The 21,238-nt window shown below is 41.4% G+C and overlaps 1 protein-coding gene across 1 annotated transcript in view; it reads right to left on the reverse strand.

Moving 5' to 3' along the window:
- Positions 1 to 21,238, reverse strand: part of stpg2 (sperm-tail PG-rich repeat containing 2) — a 54,727-nt gene that overhangs the window by 6,848 nt on the left and 26,641 nt on the right. The window contains exons 11-12 of the mRNA XM_062382191.1: positions 4,101 to 4,266; positions 1,125 to 1,240 (exon numbers count right to left, since the gene is read on the reverse strand). Of these exons, the coding sequence (XP_062238175.1) occupies positions 1,125 to 1,240; positions 4,101 to 4,266 (282 nt within the window). The remainder of the gene's footprint in view (positions 1 to 1,124; positions 1,241 to 4,100; positions 4,267 to 21,238) is intronic.

A 21,238-nucleotide genomic window follows, 5' to 3' on the forward strand; every position in this document is an offset into this window, starting at 1 on the left:
ATTTTTCCTCAGCCCCATACCCCGCCCTCCCAACACGTTTCAATAAAATCAGTCCAGTAGTTTTTGTGTAATCCTGCTATCAGACAAACAGCAATGAAAACCTATGACCTCCTCGGAGGTAATCAGCCCAATAATTAGAATTCGAGAACCTGGACAGAGGAGGACTTTTTGCTGTATTATTAGAAGGAGACTGATAAAGAGGTGGAAACTGGCCAATGCAGCCTGAAGAGAGACAGAGATGGTGAAGTGTGGATGAGAAGGAGAGAGGAGTAGGAGACAGGCAGACAGAGGAAAAGAGAAGAAAGAGCCGTGTGATAACATTACACCCATGGACATGAACACGACGCTGAACGAGGTTTAAATCAAACTCGGCGGTTTTGTCTTTGATGTTCACCAGTCAAAGTCAGCTGGGACCGGAAGCAACATTAGCTCTCTCAATCATCTCTCACACACACATTCACCAGCAGCTGTTAACCTCCGGCGGTAATTCCTATTAAAACACCCAGGAAACGCAGCGGAGAGAGATTAGGTTCTGGTTTGGTTTCATTACATCAGTAAAATGCTTCATCCATAAAGTGCATTCATCTCTGTCAGCAGTCTGAGGTGGCTGCATTAACCAACATTACACTTAATAAAACGGCCCTCACTTTTCCCTGTTTCAGTTCAATCAGGCCGGTCAGTTAGGAACAAATTCGCCCACAAAGTGAAACACTGCCTTGAGCATGAGGCCACATCGGTCGGCCTCGAGTCGCATCGGTGGAGAAGCGCCGACTGGGTGAAACCACAGAAACTTAGTGAGGTTTGTTTGTCTTCTGCACAACTCAAGGTCACAAAGAGAAATATGAGAATATGATTGTCAGAGGTTTACAACAAAAGATGACATATAGCGTCTCACGCACACACACGTGCACACACACATTCACACACACAACCACACAACCTCATTCCCAGATTTTTTTGATCCAATTTAAATATTTTTTATGACGAATTTAAAGCATAGTATGTTAAAGTACGGCCCTGATTCTGTCATGCTAGTTCTTAATGTCTGGACTCATGAAAAATGGGTGGTGATGGAAGTGAAAATTAAAAGTAACTTTATTTTAATATTTTAAACGCATCTTTACCTGATAAGTTCCAGGTCCAGGGTTGGTGTTCATGGAGACCTTGAATCGATCCTCTTTGGAGGAGATCAGAGCCATTTGAGGGAAGGATTTCACACTGGGGTCGTACTGGCCAGGGCCTGACGAACACACAACACAACACACACACACATGCGCACACACACGCACACACACGCACACACATAAAAACACTTTGAATAATTAATTACATAGTACTTTAACAGAGACAGGAAAGAGTTGTGTTATCACAAGAACACAAAGTAATGCAGGTTGAGTTAGGTCACATATTATTTTCATGACCCTTTAATCCCTCTTAAGTATATCTGTTTGAAAGTTTCTTCTCATTTAAATCTCTGCATTTTATTCAAATACAGACTTTACACCACATGTATATATTAGAGGTGTAATGATTCTCATATTGCTCCCGGCTACGCTGCAGGGTCTATAGCAAAGCTGCTGTGGCAGATAATGTACAAGGGTTGTTAATTTGAATCAGCCACTTCATTAAGGTCTGCCGAACCTCTTCCTTCTCACGTCGTTCAAGGTTCATATTAAGTTTTAATCACGTTTTTCTCAATCTAATGCTAAAAAGCCACCTTTCCACACGATCTCCCTTTTCTCTCGTTCACGTGTGCCGCAGTAAAAAAGTTACAGCAGCACAGTATGGACCCGTCAGGGCTTTTTATCACGAGCTGCAGAGTCATGTAGCTGTGAGTCTCTGCACTGCGATCAAAGCCGCGGCAGATGACTGAACCGTTTGAACTCGGATGTAGCACAGACAAGACACAGTGCAACCAAAAGCTCTGCAAGGGTTTTCAATATCTTTTCTACACTCCATGTTATGAAAACTCTGAGAGGAACATACAAGCGAGGTAACGAGTACAGAGCTCCATTCACGCATATTAATCACGTTTTAACCAATGCTGAGACAATTACACACAAGAGGCACTGACTGTTACAATTATGAACATTTAGTCTGCTTTTTTTTACTTATCCCTGGTTCCTTTGCCTGTCGGTGTGAGTTCTGCTCTGTCCCTGATCTGTGCTTCGCTCCTGACAGTCGCTGTGTCTCTATTTAGGGTCCGCATCCCTCAGAGGCTGCATTTGAAAGCGGAATACGACACAGCAAGTTGGACTAGGCTGTCCTATTTCAAAGCCTCTTTCGAAAACAGATATGTCGGTTGCAAATGTGTAACCGTCCATTTACTTCAATGCATCTTTTATGTTGACAAGGTTGACAAGCAATACATCCACCAGAGGGCAGCGCAGAGTCTGAGAGTTCCCGATAATTTGTGTCATCTAGAAATAACATCATATAGACGCTTGAAGTTTGTATGCAACTCGCAAAGTTATGCGAATGTTGAAACGTCTTCATCCGCTCCAATCCTGTGTCACTTCAACTATTGGCTAGTCTGCCCCTGCATGCTTTCCTATGGTACTGCTCCATTTTGTTAGTTGCATCCATATCTGTAAGCTTTCAGAAGACTTCCAGGAATATGGATAAAATAAATGCAGTTTACTTTTTTTGTTGTTTTTCATCTGCCGGGGATCACCAGCTTACCTCCTCCTCTCCACCACCCTCAGCCAGCTCCTCGGCCACACTTCCCCTGGACCTTCTCAAACTGATTTGGATAAAGCCAAACAAACTCCCTAAAGTTTGACGGTAGTTTTTCTGTTATTGGTCAGCACTCCACTGCGTGTTCTCTTTTCACAGCACTTTTTGATAATTGTACATTAAATCTTAGTCTTCATTTTATCTTGTGTCTCTGCTTCTGTTCCCCCATTGAGTCCCTATTATACACAAACCATAATACTCATAATAAATAAATAAAAAAAAAGCCAAACACATATACTTGTTGTTGAGAATAAAAAAAAACTTGTATAAATCTATTGCCATTTAAAGACGACACATTAAAATTTAATTCTGAGAGGCAGAAAGCTGTTCTGGAAATAAAAAAGCTAAGCCTCGGGGGTTTTAACTATTACACAACATGTTTCAATAATCCTTTTTTATTTGAAACCTCATCTGCCAACTTTTCAGGGTTTACGGAAACAACTTTGACTATTGATTTTGAAAGGCTTTAATGGACCCCGGGGCTGCGGATCTCATTCAGTGCATTAAGAATGATGATAAAGAGAAAACTCCATCATCCGTCAAACATTGGTTTAAATGAATACATCAGCAGTTTTCTTGTTTGAACCAACAGCCAATGAAATCAGTCTTATGACAACAGAGAATAAGTTACACACAAACACCCCAAAAACTCACACGTTAATATAACCTTTAACATCTGCTTATGTCACAGACCATTAAGAGTAAGACTGTCATTTATTTTGTGTGTGTGTGTGTGTGAGTGTGTTACAAAAATATTTAATGGTTAAATATTCTGACCATTTCCAGAAATGTAATCGTGTGGGACAAAGCTTGATGAGGAATATAATGTTCCCTAATTCTACATATACTGTAGACCTATTCATAAATGCAAATTAAATAATGTTGTGTGTTTGTGTGTGCACATATGAAAGTGTGTGTGTCTCTGTATGAGTCTCCATATTCTTGTGTCTGAATATCTGCCCCAATATATGTGTGTACGAAGAAGAAACACTACTGCAAACAGTCTAAATCTATTTATATGCAAATTGGGTTTTGGTTAAACGGTTTGGGGTGCCTCGTGGGTTGAGTCCCTTGGTGAAATGGGGCTAGTCATAAATTATCCAAGTTAGTCATGAATCTATCAATTTTGAAACAACATTTTTCAATGGGAGTGTAATTGAGGTAAATATTAGGTTAGAGGCCCACAGAGATGGAGCTAATTGGACTGCATGATGGTGAAAGGGAGGAGTACAGTTGCCAAATGTTCAGCATTGAAAAGAAAAGATAGATGGTTAGTTAGATAGAAAAATGGTTCGATAGATAGATAGATAGATAGACAGATAGACAGATAGATTGATAGACAGATAGATAGATAGATAGTATACCTGGCACGCTGGGGTCACATGGTAGGAAGAAGTCACTGCGCGGTGTAGCAGAGAGGAAGCAGCTCTGTCGCTTCTTGGCTCCTTCACTTCGGGGTTCTGAGTACAAGTGACCATTACACTTCTCGAATGTCTGACTCAGATTGTAGCTGTTGGGTGGAGGAGAATCCTATCGGCAGAGAAGAGGAAAAAAACCTTGAGAAAGTCTGTTTCCCTGGATTATTTAAAAGCATGACCTTCTGATGGCGCTGGATGAGAATCATGAAAATCAGGACATTAACCGAGTCATTACTGCTGGCTGCGGTTATGGTCATGTCCTCATCACAATTTTTTTTCTCAGAAATGTTTTCTGTCGTTTTAGGTTGTTCTTCTCACACTGATTCATTTTAAATATGTCAAAAATAGGGTTTAACATTACAATTGAAGACTGATAACTTGTGGTTGGTCAAGCACCTGTATCAGCGGGACAACACAATCGCTACTGTACAGACTCTGGCTCCAGCTAATGTCTTGCGAGCATCAGGACTGCGTTTGTATCTTGGATATTCTGCCTCCGTCCTTCATCTTTCTATAGGGTCTATCCTCTGGATGTGGCGATCCCCTTCAATAGTTGTCGAGACATTTCATTAAAAAAACAAAAAAGCCAACCTCATTCAGGCACACCAAAAACAGAGGAAACAGAAGGGTCAGCCACAGTGTCGCCTTGCATCGTCTTTAACGCTCGGTGAAATGCCAATGACAACGTGCCACACGATTACACACAAAACGTGGCACTTCTGAGGACCCCTCATCAAATTACACAACTGACAGGTCCGCAGTAGGGCAGACCCACACTTATTATAAATAACAAATGACCTATTCACCCATCTGTTATCAGAACACGCTGTCAGACCTGTTACCATATCACCCGTGACACACTTTCATGCATGAATATCAGCGTGCACACACAAGGACATCTCGTACGTGTCACATCATCTACATGCAAATGCAGACAAACACACACTGATATCTCCTCCATGGCACAAATGAGTGCTTGACTCGCAGCTGTCGTGCTGCTTCGCCGCAGAGGGAGGAACAATGACAGAAACATGAGCAACACATTATTGCCTCCATAACAAGGCCATTACATTCTTAGTCATTAATGAATCACTATTAATTAAGAGGTGATTTATGGAGGCACCCTCGCTGATGGGAACATGAAATGATTCCCAGTTGCAAAAGATGAGAGTTGAAAAGGAGGGACTTGCAGTGGCTTGACCACTGCTGCAGAGGAACCTGAGTTATCAGGCTTCTGTCTTGTTGGTTGCTCTCTGAATAATGGATGGTGAAGGCTGAATATAGCCTCACGAGCCATTTATCCTAAACATAGCAGAGCTGTCATTAACCTCAAACTGTCATTTCCACACGTCTGTTTCCTCCTTCTCCTCCCAGGTAGCTGTCCATCTTTAATCATCGCTAACCCGAGCAATTTTATTTTTATTATAGACTCAGTGGGAGGAAAACAGGAGTCAAGCTCAACCCGTGCATGACAATACAACCTTACGTGCACACACACACACGCACATACAGAGACATCGCTGACTGTGTGTGGTGTTGAAAAGCAGCTTTGGTCTCTCAGAAAAGCAAAGTTAATTGAATGAGGGTGAGGACAATTTGTGCCACCTGTTTCTGTTTCCCTTAGTTTGGTTTGGAGCTCATGGTGAAATTGACACAGAACAGAAACACACACACACACACACACACCACTGTAGACACACGTGTCACAGTTCTATCTAACAGTGCGGAGCAATCATTCCCTCACCTGTCCTGGAGCCCTATGGTGTGTAATTATACCCTAACATAGGGCAAACCACTGTTCCCAGTAGCAGTCGTCGCCTATGACAGCACTCAGGTTGACTTTAATTACGAACCCCTGACATTTAGACAGCTCAATACCCATCTTCCTACGAACACACAGAGATACACACACATACACTTTTTTCTTTCCACCCTAACGATTCTGTCAAGTCGCCCTTCACAGTATGAAAAATATCTCAGAGTACATATACAGCGGGGCCGATGCCACTTTATAAATATATATCTATCAAGATGGCAGATACACATTTGTGGCAGGCAGACTTGCAGTGACACAGTACGACTGAAATTGAATATTGATGTTATGCTGCCACACAGACTGTCAGACCAGGACAGTTTCTTTCTTTTTTTCTTTTTTTATGAAAGAAAAGTGTTAAAAACTAACGCAAAAAAATGAGAACTTCATGTTTGTAATGCATTCAAAGCTTCTGATTTGATAAATAAACTTGAGGCCATAGTTATAGTTCGTCGAGATAATGTAAAAAACTACAGGCCAAGCATTCTGAGCGAGCGAATGATTAAATCATGTGGATGTGGTAAATACTAAATAAAGCAACAGGTAAATACTAAATTAGGAACAACAGTACAATGGGAGGCAACGCAGCTGGAGCACAATGGCGATTGCATGTCCTGAGGTTAATACTGCAATGGGCCTCATGTAGAGAAAGACATTATCAGGAGAGGAGTGGAGTCCAGCTGGAAATCCATCTTAAGTCACATATCAAATCAGAAACAGAGAAATATTCTGAACACAGAGACGCACTTCAGTTTTTGGATGATGTGATTTTGATGATAATGAGGATAATGCCCTCTAATTACTAAACAGTAAGGCAGCCAATCACACTGTCATATCAGCAGGGTTTCATGTTTAGTACACAGCAGCAGAAGCAATATATTCATGTAAAATACACAATTTAGTCCAGTCCACCTTGACCAAGCAAAATCTATTTTTCAGTACCTAATTGTTGGTTTTTAATGTTCTGACCCTATTATTTACTAAGCAGTTGATTCCTGCTGCTGTGTCTGCATTACTGGTGAATTATTAGAAATGCTTTCTGGACTTTAGTTTCCATTGTACAAAAGTGATGCACAATGTCAGGGGCTGATTGGACATGGACACAACAATTCAGGACAGGGTCTTGTAATATGTTTGATTCCTTCAGGTCGTTACATTAAACACTGCTGTTAAGAACGTTCAAATCAGATTTGCAGCCTGATTTCTGTATCATTTTAAGTTTGACTAACATTCCGCCATTTCTAATATTTTAAGTCAGCAACAACTGAAAAACTCAAACTAACCAGTTTATGACCACCCAACAAGAATCCAGGTGTTGCAGATTGGACTGTTCTGAACACATCATCCATCCAAATGATCCTGGAGTATGAGGGGTTTGCAGAAATCACCCCAATGTCAGAGACTGGATTGGAATTCCCCTTATTTGACATATCCGTACATATCAACTATGTTTGATAGTTGTGTAGTACGAAAGTGGTGCGGTATGAAAGGAGCAGTAATTTGGCCGGTGAGCAGAACCCTGCACGAGCCCACTAGAGCAAGCTGACTGGGAAGCGTCACCAACCAGATGTACCTGTGATAAGAACCGAAACATGGCTGCCAACAGTATAGAGACTTTTGTTTCCTGTGCCTGATGGACACTAGAAATGGAGGACAAAGGAATGGTGAAAACAGCACCGCTCGTTTCTCCCTCTATTAAATAATTTGTTTAAACAGCAAGTGTGTGGTCCTGCGTCTCCACCGGATTGTCCTGTGTGTACTCTCATGATTAATCTATTAATAATCAGTTACTTCTGTCTATTTTTAAATCATGCAGCAGGCATTAAACATTGGAGACTATCTTGTGATGGTAACACATCAACATCGACATCCGCCAACATGTTGACATTTCGACCCATGTGTCGTCATCACTACATTAATACAGGGGAACTGAGAACTCATCTCACCCATCTTCAAACTCTGCCTTGAGGTTTGATATCAACTCCACACCTGTTGTGACCGGCACAGATGGGACACAGCGAGAAAATCTGTCCACACACAGAAACTGACTCTATGGTAATCTCAGCTCCGGTGATTGTTTCCAGGAACACATTTTGCCCTGATGACATCACACACCTATCTTTGAGGGGGGCACTCCTAGACCCCTACCCCAACCCTATCTATCACAACAACCCTTAAATCTAATTCTAACCCCGACTTCCAACCGGGTCAACAAGAGAATCTACTCTCTTCGAATGACTCGCACGTAGAACTGATCTTTATAATAACCTCCTGAATTCATATTTCATGGAAGAACGAGGCATTGCTTCTTCTGCAACCATGGAGTTAAAACACTGCATCACAAAACAAAAACTACATTTATTTTGTTATTAATCGGGGTAAAGGATCATCAGGCCATTTCGTTCCGTTCACTTTAACACGTGTTAACACACAAATATTTTTTACAATGTGTTTAATATGTATTTAGAGCAAGTGAAACAAACACAAAGTCATCTTCAATACTGTGTGTGTCCTCATAACTTGTGATTAGTGTTTTTCGTTAACGTGTGAAGTGAGTGCAGACGTGTGGGTAGTACGGCCCCAAACAAGGCACGAGATGAATGTAGCGGAAACCAGGACGTGAATGATTATTCTTCTTTCTGCTCCTTTTTATTCAAGATTTGAGATATTGCGTTTGTAATTAAATTGTTTTGTTTGGTCAATGAGCAAAACAAACTTAGATAAATATAAGTATTAACCAAATTAACCGACTTGAGCTAGAGTAAGTCGGTTAGAGGTTATAAATGTTAGGTTCCTTATATTTCCAGTTAATTTCCCAGCCCCAGCCCATGGCTTTGTCTGAATTCCACGTTAGGTCCCTACGTAGATATACAAATAATCCTGTTTATATACACACACACACACACACATTCACACACACACACACACTAAGATTGTGAAAACAAGAGCAGCCAAGTCGTTGCAGTTGGTAATAAGATGTTTCTTGTTATCGTCTTACAGCCTTTCTTCCACACCGTCTTCTCTCATACTAATGACCACTCAAGTTCACCAGACAACGACCATACTAACGACTTGCCTTAGTATGTACAGTGACAGCTTAGACTAATGGCCTGGCATATCACATGAGATTGTGCGTGTGTGTGTGTGCGTGCGTTACAACCACATCTGATTCTTCATCCTCTCATTACTCTTAAAAATGTCATCCTCCCTCGCAGAGCAGAATGCTATTTCCAGACTCTGTATTTCCATATTTCAGATCTTTGTGCCGGAGATAATATATATTCTGAGAGTGCGTATGTGTGCGTGTTTGAGAAACATTTCCAGTTTGCACACAATCACCGGTGACGTATTCACATCCCCACTGAAAGAACTCACCACGCTTGTTCTCTGTCAGGATTGGCTCTGATTCATTTGACATTTTATCTTTTCAGGTTAAAAATTAATTTGGTAGTTTGTGGTGAGCTGAGAAACAACTGACAGCTCACTGAAGCTTAAGTTTAGTGACTTTAAAAATAGTCAGAGGCTAAATTATGAATCTGGTTTGGAACTCATTTGTTCAGTTTGTTCCACAGACGGAAGAAAGTTCTGCACACGGGAAATTAAAAATGAAGATAAGAACAAATGTACATGTGGACTCCATTTTAAACGCTGCACATACTTAAACTTGTGATTGCTCTACCTGTGCAGATACTGAACAGGTTGGATTTCCTCATTTAGAGGCTAATAAATAATAATGGTTACTTAGGCTGCGCTACTTAAATGCAAAGTATCACTTGAGGGGCATCTGTTCCTCTCTCCAGTCAAACATATTGGCAGGCAAGGTGTTGTGTATTAAACAGCGACCACAAACACTGAGCAATAAACACAACTTATGTCGCACAACTTCTTGTCTGTTTTTATAAACTCTGGTTTTGCTAGAATGTCCCAATCTATTAGTCTGCCCTCAAATAAATAAAAGGTCCATCATATCGTGTAGAATTGGTCAGAAGAGCATCAACAACTGCGATGAAGAAGGTTGTTTGGTTGGTAATCATAGACTGAAGTTAAAAATCCACGTAGACGTTAGTACTGGAGTGTGAAGGCTGTATTCTCTTGAATGACCAGCGGAGGGCGATGACTGAAGTCTGTGAGAAAATGACTCTGTCTATCTTGATTTATAATGTCGGGAAACATTTTCCTAAGTAGTTCATCGTTTCAAGTCTTCTTCGAAAGTAATGGTTCCATCTAGCGTGAAATAGACGATATAGGACAACATGCATTGAGGCATTTACACCATGTGAATGACAACTAGTCTGGTACAATGGGTAGAGGTTGTAGGTGTAGTGTCCTCAGGCTCTTGGACAAACTCTTCTAAGTATGGTTACTTCTGGTTAAAAAAAAAAAGGGGGGGGATCAGGACAAATTCCCAAACTTGAGGCTTGGAAATAGCTGCTCACACACCAATTGGTTAAGGCTTCTTCCTTTCATAAAAAATAAGCAGCTTAGAAACGAGTGTGACACTAGAGTGTTGTGAATAAAATGAAGAAGGCTACCTTTCGTCTATGTTTCAGCCCAGTGATAGGCTGTCCATGTTGGGGATTGGCTCTAGCCACGCCACAACACAAAAGGATAATCGTGTAGATAATCGGTATAGATAATGGATGGAAGGGAAAAAGTACTGCCTCAATACTCCCTATCTAAAAGTGCTTTTACTGGATATCTCTTACCAGACTAGAATTAGCGACGTTATTACCATCATGAAATTGAACAGGTTCGTGTGCCACCATTTAATTCAAATTGAAATGCACCTGATTTGCTACTTTTGCTTTCTCTTATGTAGCGAAATATTGTGCTTGTGTTTAATTGAAAAGTAAACGTCTCATTTGTTTGCTTGATTTACTCCCAGAATCGACTGTCTATGTCATTCGGTGTCATAAGCACAGCTGGCGTCTCATCATAGAGCCTGATAACCATCTGTCAGATTCTAGTAGCAGCGGTTTGGCTGGTGTCATAAGGCCTTAATGAGATTTTAGACAGGTCTTCAATATAGATGGAATGACAGAGGGAAACCATATGGGTCCCAGTCGCTTCCTTTTCTCACTTTATAGGCAGCACTTAGTCTAAAAATGTGCTGACAGCTACAGTTTTCTTCTGTGTTTTGTAGTCTTGTATATCTTGCTTTCTACTTAATCTATTTTATCCTCTCCTTATCTGCTTAGTCTTTCTTTGTCTCTTTTTTATTGCTCCTGATCTTCTTTCCTCTATCCATCATAGTTTGATGCCAAATCACTCCTCTGTTTTCTGTCCTTTTTTCATCTCACTCCTCTTCTAGCAGTTAAACAAGCCTGGGCCATAACCTAGTATATGGCTGCACCAGGGTCAGGCTGAGAAATTGAGGAGCAGAGAAGTTTTATGGAACCCTTGTGAGCCAATTATCTTGCTCGTGATGTCATCATGTCGGATGGAGTTCTGCCCATTAGACATTTCTCCACTTCTTCCCACTATCCAGAAATGAAGCCAAAATATCCTTGATACAAATGTGCATCTTGTCCATCGGAGCCAGAGACTGCACAGGAGCAAACAGAGATGAAGCCGAAATATCAAGGTCCCATAGATACACACTCAATCTACAGGGAATCGATCTCAGCTGTCAATCATGACGTTTCACCTTGTTTCACCCCCGACCATCAGATTACTGATCAAAACCAAACTTAAAGAATATATAAACACTTAAATATTGTGAAAGTGTGATAACTACCTTAAATGAGACCATCTTTAAGAAAAATGTATTTGAAAATGTAGTTTAATCAACGGCCCGTCCTCGATCATGGAAGAGGTAAGATTTATGACCTATGCTGCAGCCAGCCCCCAGGTGGCGATCAAGACAATTTGCCTTCACTTTTGGGAAGCCGTCATGTCGATCATGTCTATGATTCTACTGAATGGATGGAATAATGAATACATGATATAAATACACAGACATAGAGTGAGGCGCATCACTTTGAAATTGCAATTCAATACATAAACATTAAAAGTCAGTTTGTCCTCGTTACAATGTGTATGCGACAGAGTGTTGACCTACAGCCTGTTTACAGAAGGAGATTGTTTAAGTCAGACATTTTCACAACAACAGGAAAATATCCAGATCATTCAGGTGGGTGTTGTCTGAGTAGAGCAAGCAGGAGGCAGGACACAACTTAAATTGCACTGTGGAAATGACACTAGTGTCAGCTAACAGCTCTGGAATGTCATCTTCTGTCCAATCTGACAGTTTTGCATCCATTTGGAAAATCCACTCGCTTGCTGTGAATTCTCCGGATATTTTCCTGCTGCATTCTCACACTGGCTCACTCTGACATGTTGGGGGCATTTTTCCAGGCGTGTGTCAGGACAAGTACTGGAAGTTATATGCATTTCTGAAAGCAGCTAATCTGATTCTGAGTAGTCTGCGGAATGATCAAATTCCAGCTCAGATAAACCACAAACCCAAACTCCATTCAAACCAAGACTGAAACGTCCTTTTGACTGTGTGTGTAGTAATCAGTAAGCTGTCTGTGGAGGCTGGTCAGGTAACCTATACAAGCACTGACAACAAACAACAGTCATCGAGTGGAGATCCAGAGAAAAGAGCCGGTTGCATGAGCACCCAGTCGTTCTTACATCTTAATGAACCTGGCTCTCCATGTTGTCCCTCTGGCTGCCCGCCTGGCCGCCTGTCTGCTTGGCTCCTAAACTCATCACCTGCTACTAAACAGCTGTCCATAAAGCAAACACACCCAAAACACACAGCAGCTGTGTGAGATGGGAGGGAGGCTGCACGTGTGTATTGGAGCACGCTCACACACACAATGCATGGTACAGCCAGCTGCTGGCCACAGCTGGTGCCCATACCTTGGACAAAGAAACGTGCATGTAGTCATGAACATGCACAGATCGGATCCAGCTGTTTTCCACATCCACCTACTTCATCCATGCAGGGAGTGGGGAGAGGAGAGTGTAAGGGAGAGTGTAAGGGACCGATTAATTGAGGACAGAAAAAGAGATGGAGAGCGAGTTAATGACAGAGGGACAGAAGGTGAAAGTGGACAAATCAGAGGGGAAATGGGATCGAAAGAGGAAAAATATTTGTTTAAACGCTGATCTCTATTCTGGGCAGCGTCACAGGCTCACTGGTATCTGCTGACGATTCCATTATTCTCAGATAGATAAAGACAAACAGGATCCAGTCTCTCACATGTTGCTGAATATTTTCAAAAGGCGGTCGATGCAAACGAAATTCGACAGATTGAGAATGTGGCTGATTCTGAGACAAGGAAAAAATGGACTAAGTGGATCTTGACATGACATATTTCGGTCAAATGCTATAGATCCTCTGACGGCAGCTTTTCCACTTCCCATCACAACAAACATCCAAACTTGACCCATTACTATAATCTTTCCCTAACCATAAGTACTAATTTAAACCATGTATTACAGGATCTTAAAGGTGTCCTGTGGTAATGAGATTTTATCTCAATGTTTCATCCATTTATTCTGTATGTCCTTGGGCTTGAATATATGTGTTAAGTAGATTCCTAATCAATTTTTTTGAAATATTGTTTCTAGGTCCATGTATCCTTGACTGTATTAAGATGACATGTGCAGCCATCTTGCACTTTTGACATCAAACGGGGCCAAAGTTTGCTGATTGTGGAGTCAAGGTATCAAAGTCCCCACAAATCAAGCGCTTAAACGATTGTAAATACTTTTTATCTTGACATTTCTCCCCATTTTTATAGCATCAAACAACTAATTGAAATCAAATTTGCAGAAACAATGAACACTTAAAATGCCAAAAAACATCTTTGAAAAATATTAAAATACAATTACTACTTCCTTCATGTCCAATATGGTAACATGGAGGAGGCAGGATTTATAACTGGGGGCTGTTAAGATGATTTGGCTTCCCTTTTTGGGAGCATTCATATCGTCCATCTTTATAAACAGTCTACGGTTCGCAGTTGTGTTTTTCATCACACAATGCCAAGGATGGTATGAAAACAAAATCAAGGAAATGTTTAATGCATTGACGAGTGCTTACACGTGATATAAACAAACTCTCACCACAGCACCACTAGTGGTCAAAAGTGGTAGTGGTAGAACTTTTGAGAAATTTTAAAGGCAGCATTGGGAGATTAGAAAATACTTATATCAAAAGTTTTTGTAAATGTGCAGATATGATGTATTTCCTCAAATTGAAAAAAAAAGTAAATAAGTACTTCAATTCCTGTATTTTTAACACAAAAATAGATCCTGGCTACCACTGTGTGTGCAGAAGAGTTGTGTGACAGGTGACTATCAAACAGGGAACACAGCATACAACATACTGAAACATGCGGTAGGTAGGAACTCTACAGATCCTGCTCCACAGTGGTGAGAACATACCGGAGATCATGTCGTGTTTATCCAGCCTCACTCGTAAAGTGCCTTTTATTCTGAGTCCCAGGCTGTTTTTGAGGAAGGGCTGTTTTTCAGTTGACTTGTTTTATGACAGCAAGACAGCAGGGTGGCTACAATAACCAGGACTTCACAGCAAGAGAGCGAGAGCAGGAAAGAAAGAAAAGGAATTTCAGACACAGTGTGTGAACTTTTCCTCCGAGCAACGACTTAAGAGAGCAACCGCACATTAAATCTCAAAAGTGCTACACAGACAACTTCTCCATCTGTGCCCGATTACACATTTTGCGATTTTACTTCTTCTCTCTCTCCTTCTTACTCATCTGTTACTCTGTTGCTCATGCGTGCATCCTCCTTATTCTATATTCCTACCTCTCAGGCTCTGCTTCTAATGCCTCGAGTCTCCCCTGTCACCTATCTTTTACTAACACCATAGACGTATAAAAAGATGGACGACTTGTCTCCACTTTCTCTCACTTTCCAAAAATGAAGCTGTCATCTTGTGCCGATACATCATTTGGACCTAGAGAGTGTGGAGGCGCAATATTGCCAATACACATGCTTGACCGACCGCAAGACAGTCCCAGCTGTCAATCATGACGTCTCACCCTGTTTTTATAGAATCTAATAACTAATTACAACAAAACTACCAGAGAGAGAAAAAAACACATGAACATACATCAGTGTGACCAGAACTACTGTGAATTTTTTTCATTTCATGTGTCCTTTGACTTTGGTCCATGTCCCATCAACTAAAAAGGAGGAGAGAGGTATTATGATGTCTGGTACAGCCAGCCACCAGGGTGCGCTCAAGATGCTTTTGCGTCACTTTTAAGGAGCCGTCATAACGTCCAACTTCATGTACAGATTACCTGTTGGTGGCTATTTGTATGACAGTTAATAAAAAACAAGGGTGATAGTTGACCAGCAGTCTCCTGTATTGAAACAACATATAGGTTGTTGACTCATTCATCTCACAGTATCCTACACAGCTACTTCCTACTTAATACTGATGAAATAGAGAGATTGCCACACCCCCAGAGACCTGTATCACATGAACGTAAACGAATGTTCTTTAGGGGCATTTACTGAAACAACCAATGCTGTTTCTCTGGGGAGGACTAAACAGCAATACAGCAATAAAAAGCAACTTGAAGGAGGTCTCCAAATTACTGTATAATTTGTTGAGCATATTCATGCTTCTGGGGGATAATGTGTTTTTAATTCAAAATACACCCATGGCCTTTCCCAAGCACCACAAACAGGCTTAGTATAAGTTGAGTAGTAAAATAATTGTGTTATTCATTGTGTTTAATTCACGCAGCAGCCTCTGGAAGTCGAAACTTTTACTCTTGTCCTTTGTCTCTGTTGATCATCTTGAACGCAGCGTTTTCCTCATCCCATTATGATCTGACAATCAGACTTCAATAAGATTCTGCAAACTGTTTGAATAAGAGGCTTTTTTTTTCAACTAGACTGACGCACATCTTTTAATGGACAGCAATTTAACATCGATTTAGCTGAAAGGTAAGGCAATAAGAAGAAAAAGAAGAAAATCCTAGACAGAAGGGATAAGAGACACAGACGAGGATCTAAAATAGTCGCCATGATTAAAAGGGAGACGGGCAGTCGATCAGGGTAAAGCACTGGACCTGCAGCTTTTACTTCAGACACTCTTCGTTAGGCTGTATTTAGACAGACACATGCTCTCCGTGGCAGGGGCGTATCGTTTCATGTACCGGTCAGAGCTATGTGATAAGATCCACGACGTGCAGATGAAGGAGCAGATTGATGCGTTTAAAAGTTTTTAAATGCCAAAACACAGCACACTGGCTTACAAATAATCACAGGGGATTTTAAACTTTGTGTTTCTCAGTTTTCTTGGACAAGGTCGAATGGTGTTGCAGTTGAAAAGTACCAGTTTCAACTTTTGTAGAACCACGTCACTGCATCACTCAGAACAAACTCAGCCTCATTGATTTTTCACAGATTTGTTACGGATTCATCATTTCTCATCCAGTGGACTTTTCTAACAACAGGACACACAGGGGGGGGGGGGGGGGGGGTTGGTAGAGTTTAACATGAACTGGGTTCTGCCAGCAAGGGGGCTTTAATATCAGAAGCTGTTTATATGAATGTCTTCACCCTCTGCTTCACAATGTGTGAGAGAGAAGAGCAGGTCCTTTCTGGTCAGGCCATGGTGTTTGTGTTACATGAGGCAATCAGAATCAGAATCAGAATCAGAATTCTTTTTATTGCCATGTATATTTGCACATACAGGAAATTGCCTTGGTGTGGTTGGAGGGTTTTTCTCCCCTAAACCCATAGATTATACCATATTGTGAATATGCAGAGTGATAGTTAAACACTGTGCCTGTGGCTCAGTGATCACAGGTGCAGCCCTGAGTCACTGAAGACTTCAACTTTGTTCTGACGGAGCACAAAACAGATTTTGGATGGCGACACTCTTGCATACAAAGTCAATGGAGGGACAATTCACCTTCCTGCTTCGTAGCATAACTGAGACCAGAGGAAAAAGAAGAGTGGAGGGAGAGAAAATAAATAATTGGAGTTCCTGTTGAGGTCAAAGACAAATAGACGATCACACTCCCACAGGCATTGTTCATTCTCACAGCTAATGCACAGGTGATACTTTTGGTTATCTGGGTCGCAAGAAACGTCCAGCACCTTAAAACACAAAGGGAAAAAACACGAGGATATGTAGCCCCCTCATTCATTTCACTTTCCGCAGGCCAGAAAGGATCTGTGAAAATGTTTGATCAAATATGTGAACGCCAACATTGTAACATGAATCGTGTGTTTTTACTGTTCAGCTCGCAATTGTAGTTGATGCAGGATAAAACAACCGTGGCCATGATAATCATTTCTTACTGTGCAGTGTTGTGGCTTCTGATGAGCCTTCAATGGATCCATTACTCACGTCTGAACATAGTTAGTGGACATGGGCTTGTGGCTGTGTCTAGTCAGCTTTAATATACCCCTGAATGGATGAGTGAAAGCAAATCAATGCAATTTTTTACTGTAGCTGTTTAACAGTTTAAATCAGTGCGCTCACAACAGCGGGGAAATGTCCGCAAAATTTAGGCGAAAGGTGGCGCCTGAGTAGGAGCCGGGACATAACGTGTGAATCCTGCTGCGGTAGGCATGTTTTTAGGTTTACTGCACATTGACACTGTTTTTTATCCAAGCCGAGAGCAAATTAGAGCGTGGGCGAGGTAATGTGTGTGTGTGTGGGGGGGGGGGGGGGGGGGGGCACAGAGACAGAAGAAATGCTGCAAAAAGCTCTTGGCAGAAAGACCAGTCAATACAGCTACTGGGTATGACAGCACCACTACTCTGTTCTCCCTCCTCTCCTCCACCCCACCCTCAAATCTTTCCATCCATCACAGTGGTGAATCGTTCGGGACACTATAGTGAAGTGCATTATGGGAGCGTTACCATGTGAAGCCTCGGGGCAGGAGTGTCACTTAGCGCTTCTTTCCATTCGGCCACTTAATCGTGCAAGTGTGTGTCTCTTGTGTGTGGGCGATACACTCACATGTGCATGCTCCTTGCTGTGTGTATGTACACGCCCTGTGTATTTGTTGCATTAATTTGCTCACATGCACATTTGAGGGAGTGACGTTTGTGGCGCGTGCACTACTGGTGTATTTTCCTGCATGGGGCCGAGCTGGAAAATCTCGAAGGGACTCACATCATCATCATTACCCTGACAGCTGACAGTAAAATCCATATCAAATCTATAACTCCATTTTTCCTGTTTTTGTTCCTTTCTTTCATCACTCGATTCCCTTGTCTCCCATAAATAGAGGCTGTGCCGTGACATGCCATTAGCTGTCCATGGATATATCATAAGAATGCAATGAAACACACAGACAAAAAGTCAATAAGTGACAAACCTTGGGCCTCGTGCATATTTCCCCCTTCCCTGATATTTCAAGAATATCTTGCCCATGGCATTACCTTCAATGCGACTGTCACACTCTGTCTGACTCACATTTATTTATTTATCATCTCTCCATCTCCTTAGCCACAGACAGGGATGTCTCACTCCTCCCCATTGCTTCTTTCTTTCCACCTTTCATTCTTCGTCTACATTATGTTTTTCTGTCTCTGTCGTCAGCCTCTCCTTCTGCCTTTCTTTCTTTCCATCTGCTTCTCTGTCCCCTTTTCTCGGTTATTCCGTCATCCCTCTGTCAATCTCCCCCCGCCTTCGCTCGCTGAATAATTTCGCCTCCTGGATTTTTTTGCCGCTCGGTTCCTTCTGCAGCGCAGCGGGGTGACGCTGCTCTTCAGTTTGATAAATGTATGTTTAGCAAACACTCTAATTATCTCAACCAGAGCTAATTGGAGAGATAATTACACATTATACACAGAGGCTCTCTCTCTCTCTCTCTCTCTCTCTCTCTCTCTCTTTGTCATTCCTTCCTTCCTGCTTCATTTTCTTTCACTTGCATCTCTTCTCTCTTTCTTTGTCTCTCTCTCAAGCCAATTATGCATGGCATCTTTTCTCTGGGAGAGAATATGGAGGTTTTCCTTGTGTGTGTCAGGACTTGTGAATGATGTCTGTCTGTGTTGCTGGACCATAAATACAACATTGCACCTCCTGAATATGTTTTTTATTCGAATATGGCTTCTATGATGGAATCTGAGACCAGTAACACAGAGGTCTGGTCTCCACACGGCACATTCCTTACAGTTTTAGGAAGGTTCCAAGCACAGTTGCAACCTTGACTGTTCATCCTAAGGAGTCTTGCGCTATTTCTGCCTTTTTTGACTTTGCCTTTATCTACCACATAAAAAAACAGCATTGCCAATTTGTGTTACATTTATTTCAGCACCAAATTGCCATTATCACCAGAAAATACATTTGCTTTGACGTAGTATATTAACATATCAGACCAAAACACAAACAGGGAACATCATCTGATTTGACTCCAGAGAATTATATATCCACTAAACTACTGTATTTGCAGCACATGCACCCTATCTGTTCATCTTGGTGACAAACGTGCAATATGAGAGTGTATAAGTATATTGAGTGAACTAAACAATAAGTGAATATAAATAGTCCTTCATATATATGACTATGACATTAGAAGTCAGTATATTACCTCCTGCTCCGGCGAGAGTGAAGGATGGAAATGTCTCCGCTTGTGAAGTCTCTCCTTCTTCTATTTGTTTTCATTATTATTTTCGCACCATTGGATTGTTATGAATTCTTCTTCCAATCACTGTCAGCGCTACATGTAATAAAAACCGTGTTTTAATATCGTCCGTCTGATTCCATCAAGCCAGCTACACAGAGGAGGGAGAGTTATCAAGTGCTGGTGATTGTCAGCCTGGCAGATATTAGTGCAGATAAACTGAAATTTGTTTTACTGACAGCGACATTATTGTGTGTTTACATCACTTTGAAATGACTTGAGCGGCGCCCACAGATCTGACTGAGCAGCAGCTTTATATTGTCAAACACTTTTATGGATCAGAATAGAGATGGAAATTACTTTTTATTTATTGATGTTATTGCGGGATATATGAAATATTTCTCAAGTGCTACTTTTCTCAAAAATTAAAAGAAGTTTTGAACCTACTGTGAATTTAATTGATCAAATAGGAAAAGCTATCAAAGCATCCTTAGTATCAGTAGATCACTTTGAATCTGGAGAATTTACTTAATACTCAGTCTGATTGCCAAGTATAATTTGAACTAAATAAAACCAAACTTACTGGATAAACACTTGAACATACACCAGTGATGAGACATGGTCCATGTCTCATCCACTTTTCAGTCCAATTCAACTTTATTTGGATAGCGCCAAATCACAAAACACAAAACAATAAGAGAGATAATTCTGGATGTAAATATGTTACTAATGGTAGCAGCAACAATTCATATAATAGTAATAAGAACATAGAGGAGAGATGCTATCATGTTGTCCATCTTTATATATATTTTATGATCCAACCTCACAAGAGTGCACTGGACTCTTATCAGCTTCATGCCTATCGATGAAAACATGCCCTGACTTAGGACCAGCTCAGTTCATCGCTACTTCTACCAAGGGAACATGCACTTGTTATTGAGGCGATTGCCAACTCCTCATTCCTGAGGCGAGACCCTTGACACTGACAACCCCTCACACTCTCTCCGTGTGACAATAAGCATCCATCAGCGGGGCTATTGTTAATCCATCCATCCGCCCTATTAATCTCGACATCATTGGCCGCGGAAAAAAAATCGACGGCGATCGCGACAGGCAGAAACACATTAGTACAAAAAAAAAAACTGACAGAAAGACAAAACGCCCAGTCATTTCACTGATCTATAAAAGAGACAGGAATTCCACCACCTGAGGCTAAAACATAGGTCCAAATTAAAATCCTCACTTATTCTCTCCCAGTGCTGCCTCAGGCTATCCCACAACCTCTGCAAAAGAAAGGTCATTATCAGGAAGGGTTTTCCAGAAGGAAGGAGGAGAAGGTGGATGGGGGGTGGGGGGGGAAGAGGGAAGGAAAGAAAGAAAGAAAGAGAGCACAGCATGAGAAATGAGGATGCATTATCCTGGAAAAAGGCGATGCACTATAAGGGGGAGAAAAGCCAACTCTTATTTAAGTCATGCTCGACTCATAATCATCGCTCTCTTTCAGATGTGTCACTTCACAACGCGCCTGCTTCTTTCTTCTCCACAGACAGGTTATCAACTCCTATCAGATGCAGACCTCCAGCTCCAGCTCACATCTGACATGCTGTAGCTTCAAATATTTGAAGAAGTCAAGGTGAATTAGATTTAGACCGTCTGGTCTGTGTGTACGCGACCTTTGAATGAAGGCT

Source organism: Platichthys flesus, chromosome 3 (assembly GCF_949316205.1).
Source record: "Platichthys flesus chromosome 3, fPlaFle2.1, whole genome shotgun sequence".
NCBI classification, from domain to species: Eukaryota; Metazoa; Chordata; class Actinopteri; order Pleuronectiformes; family Pleuronectidae; genus Platichthys; species Platichthys flesus.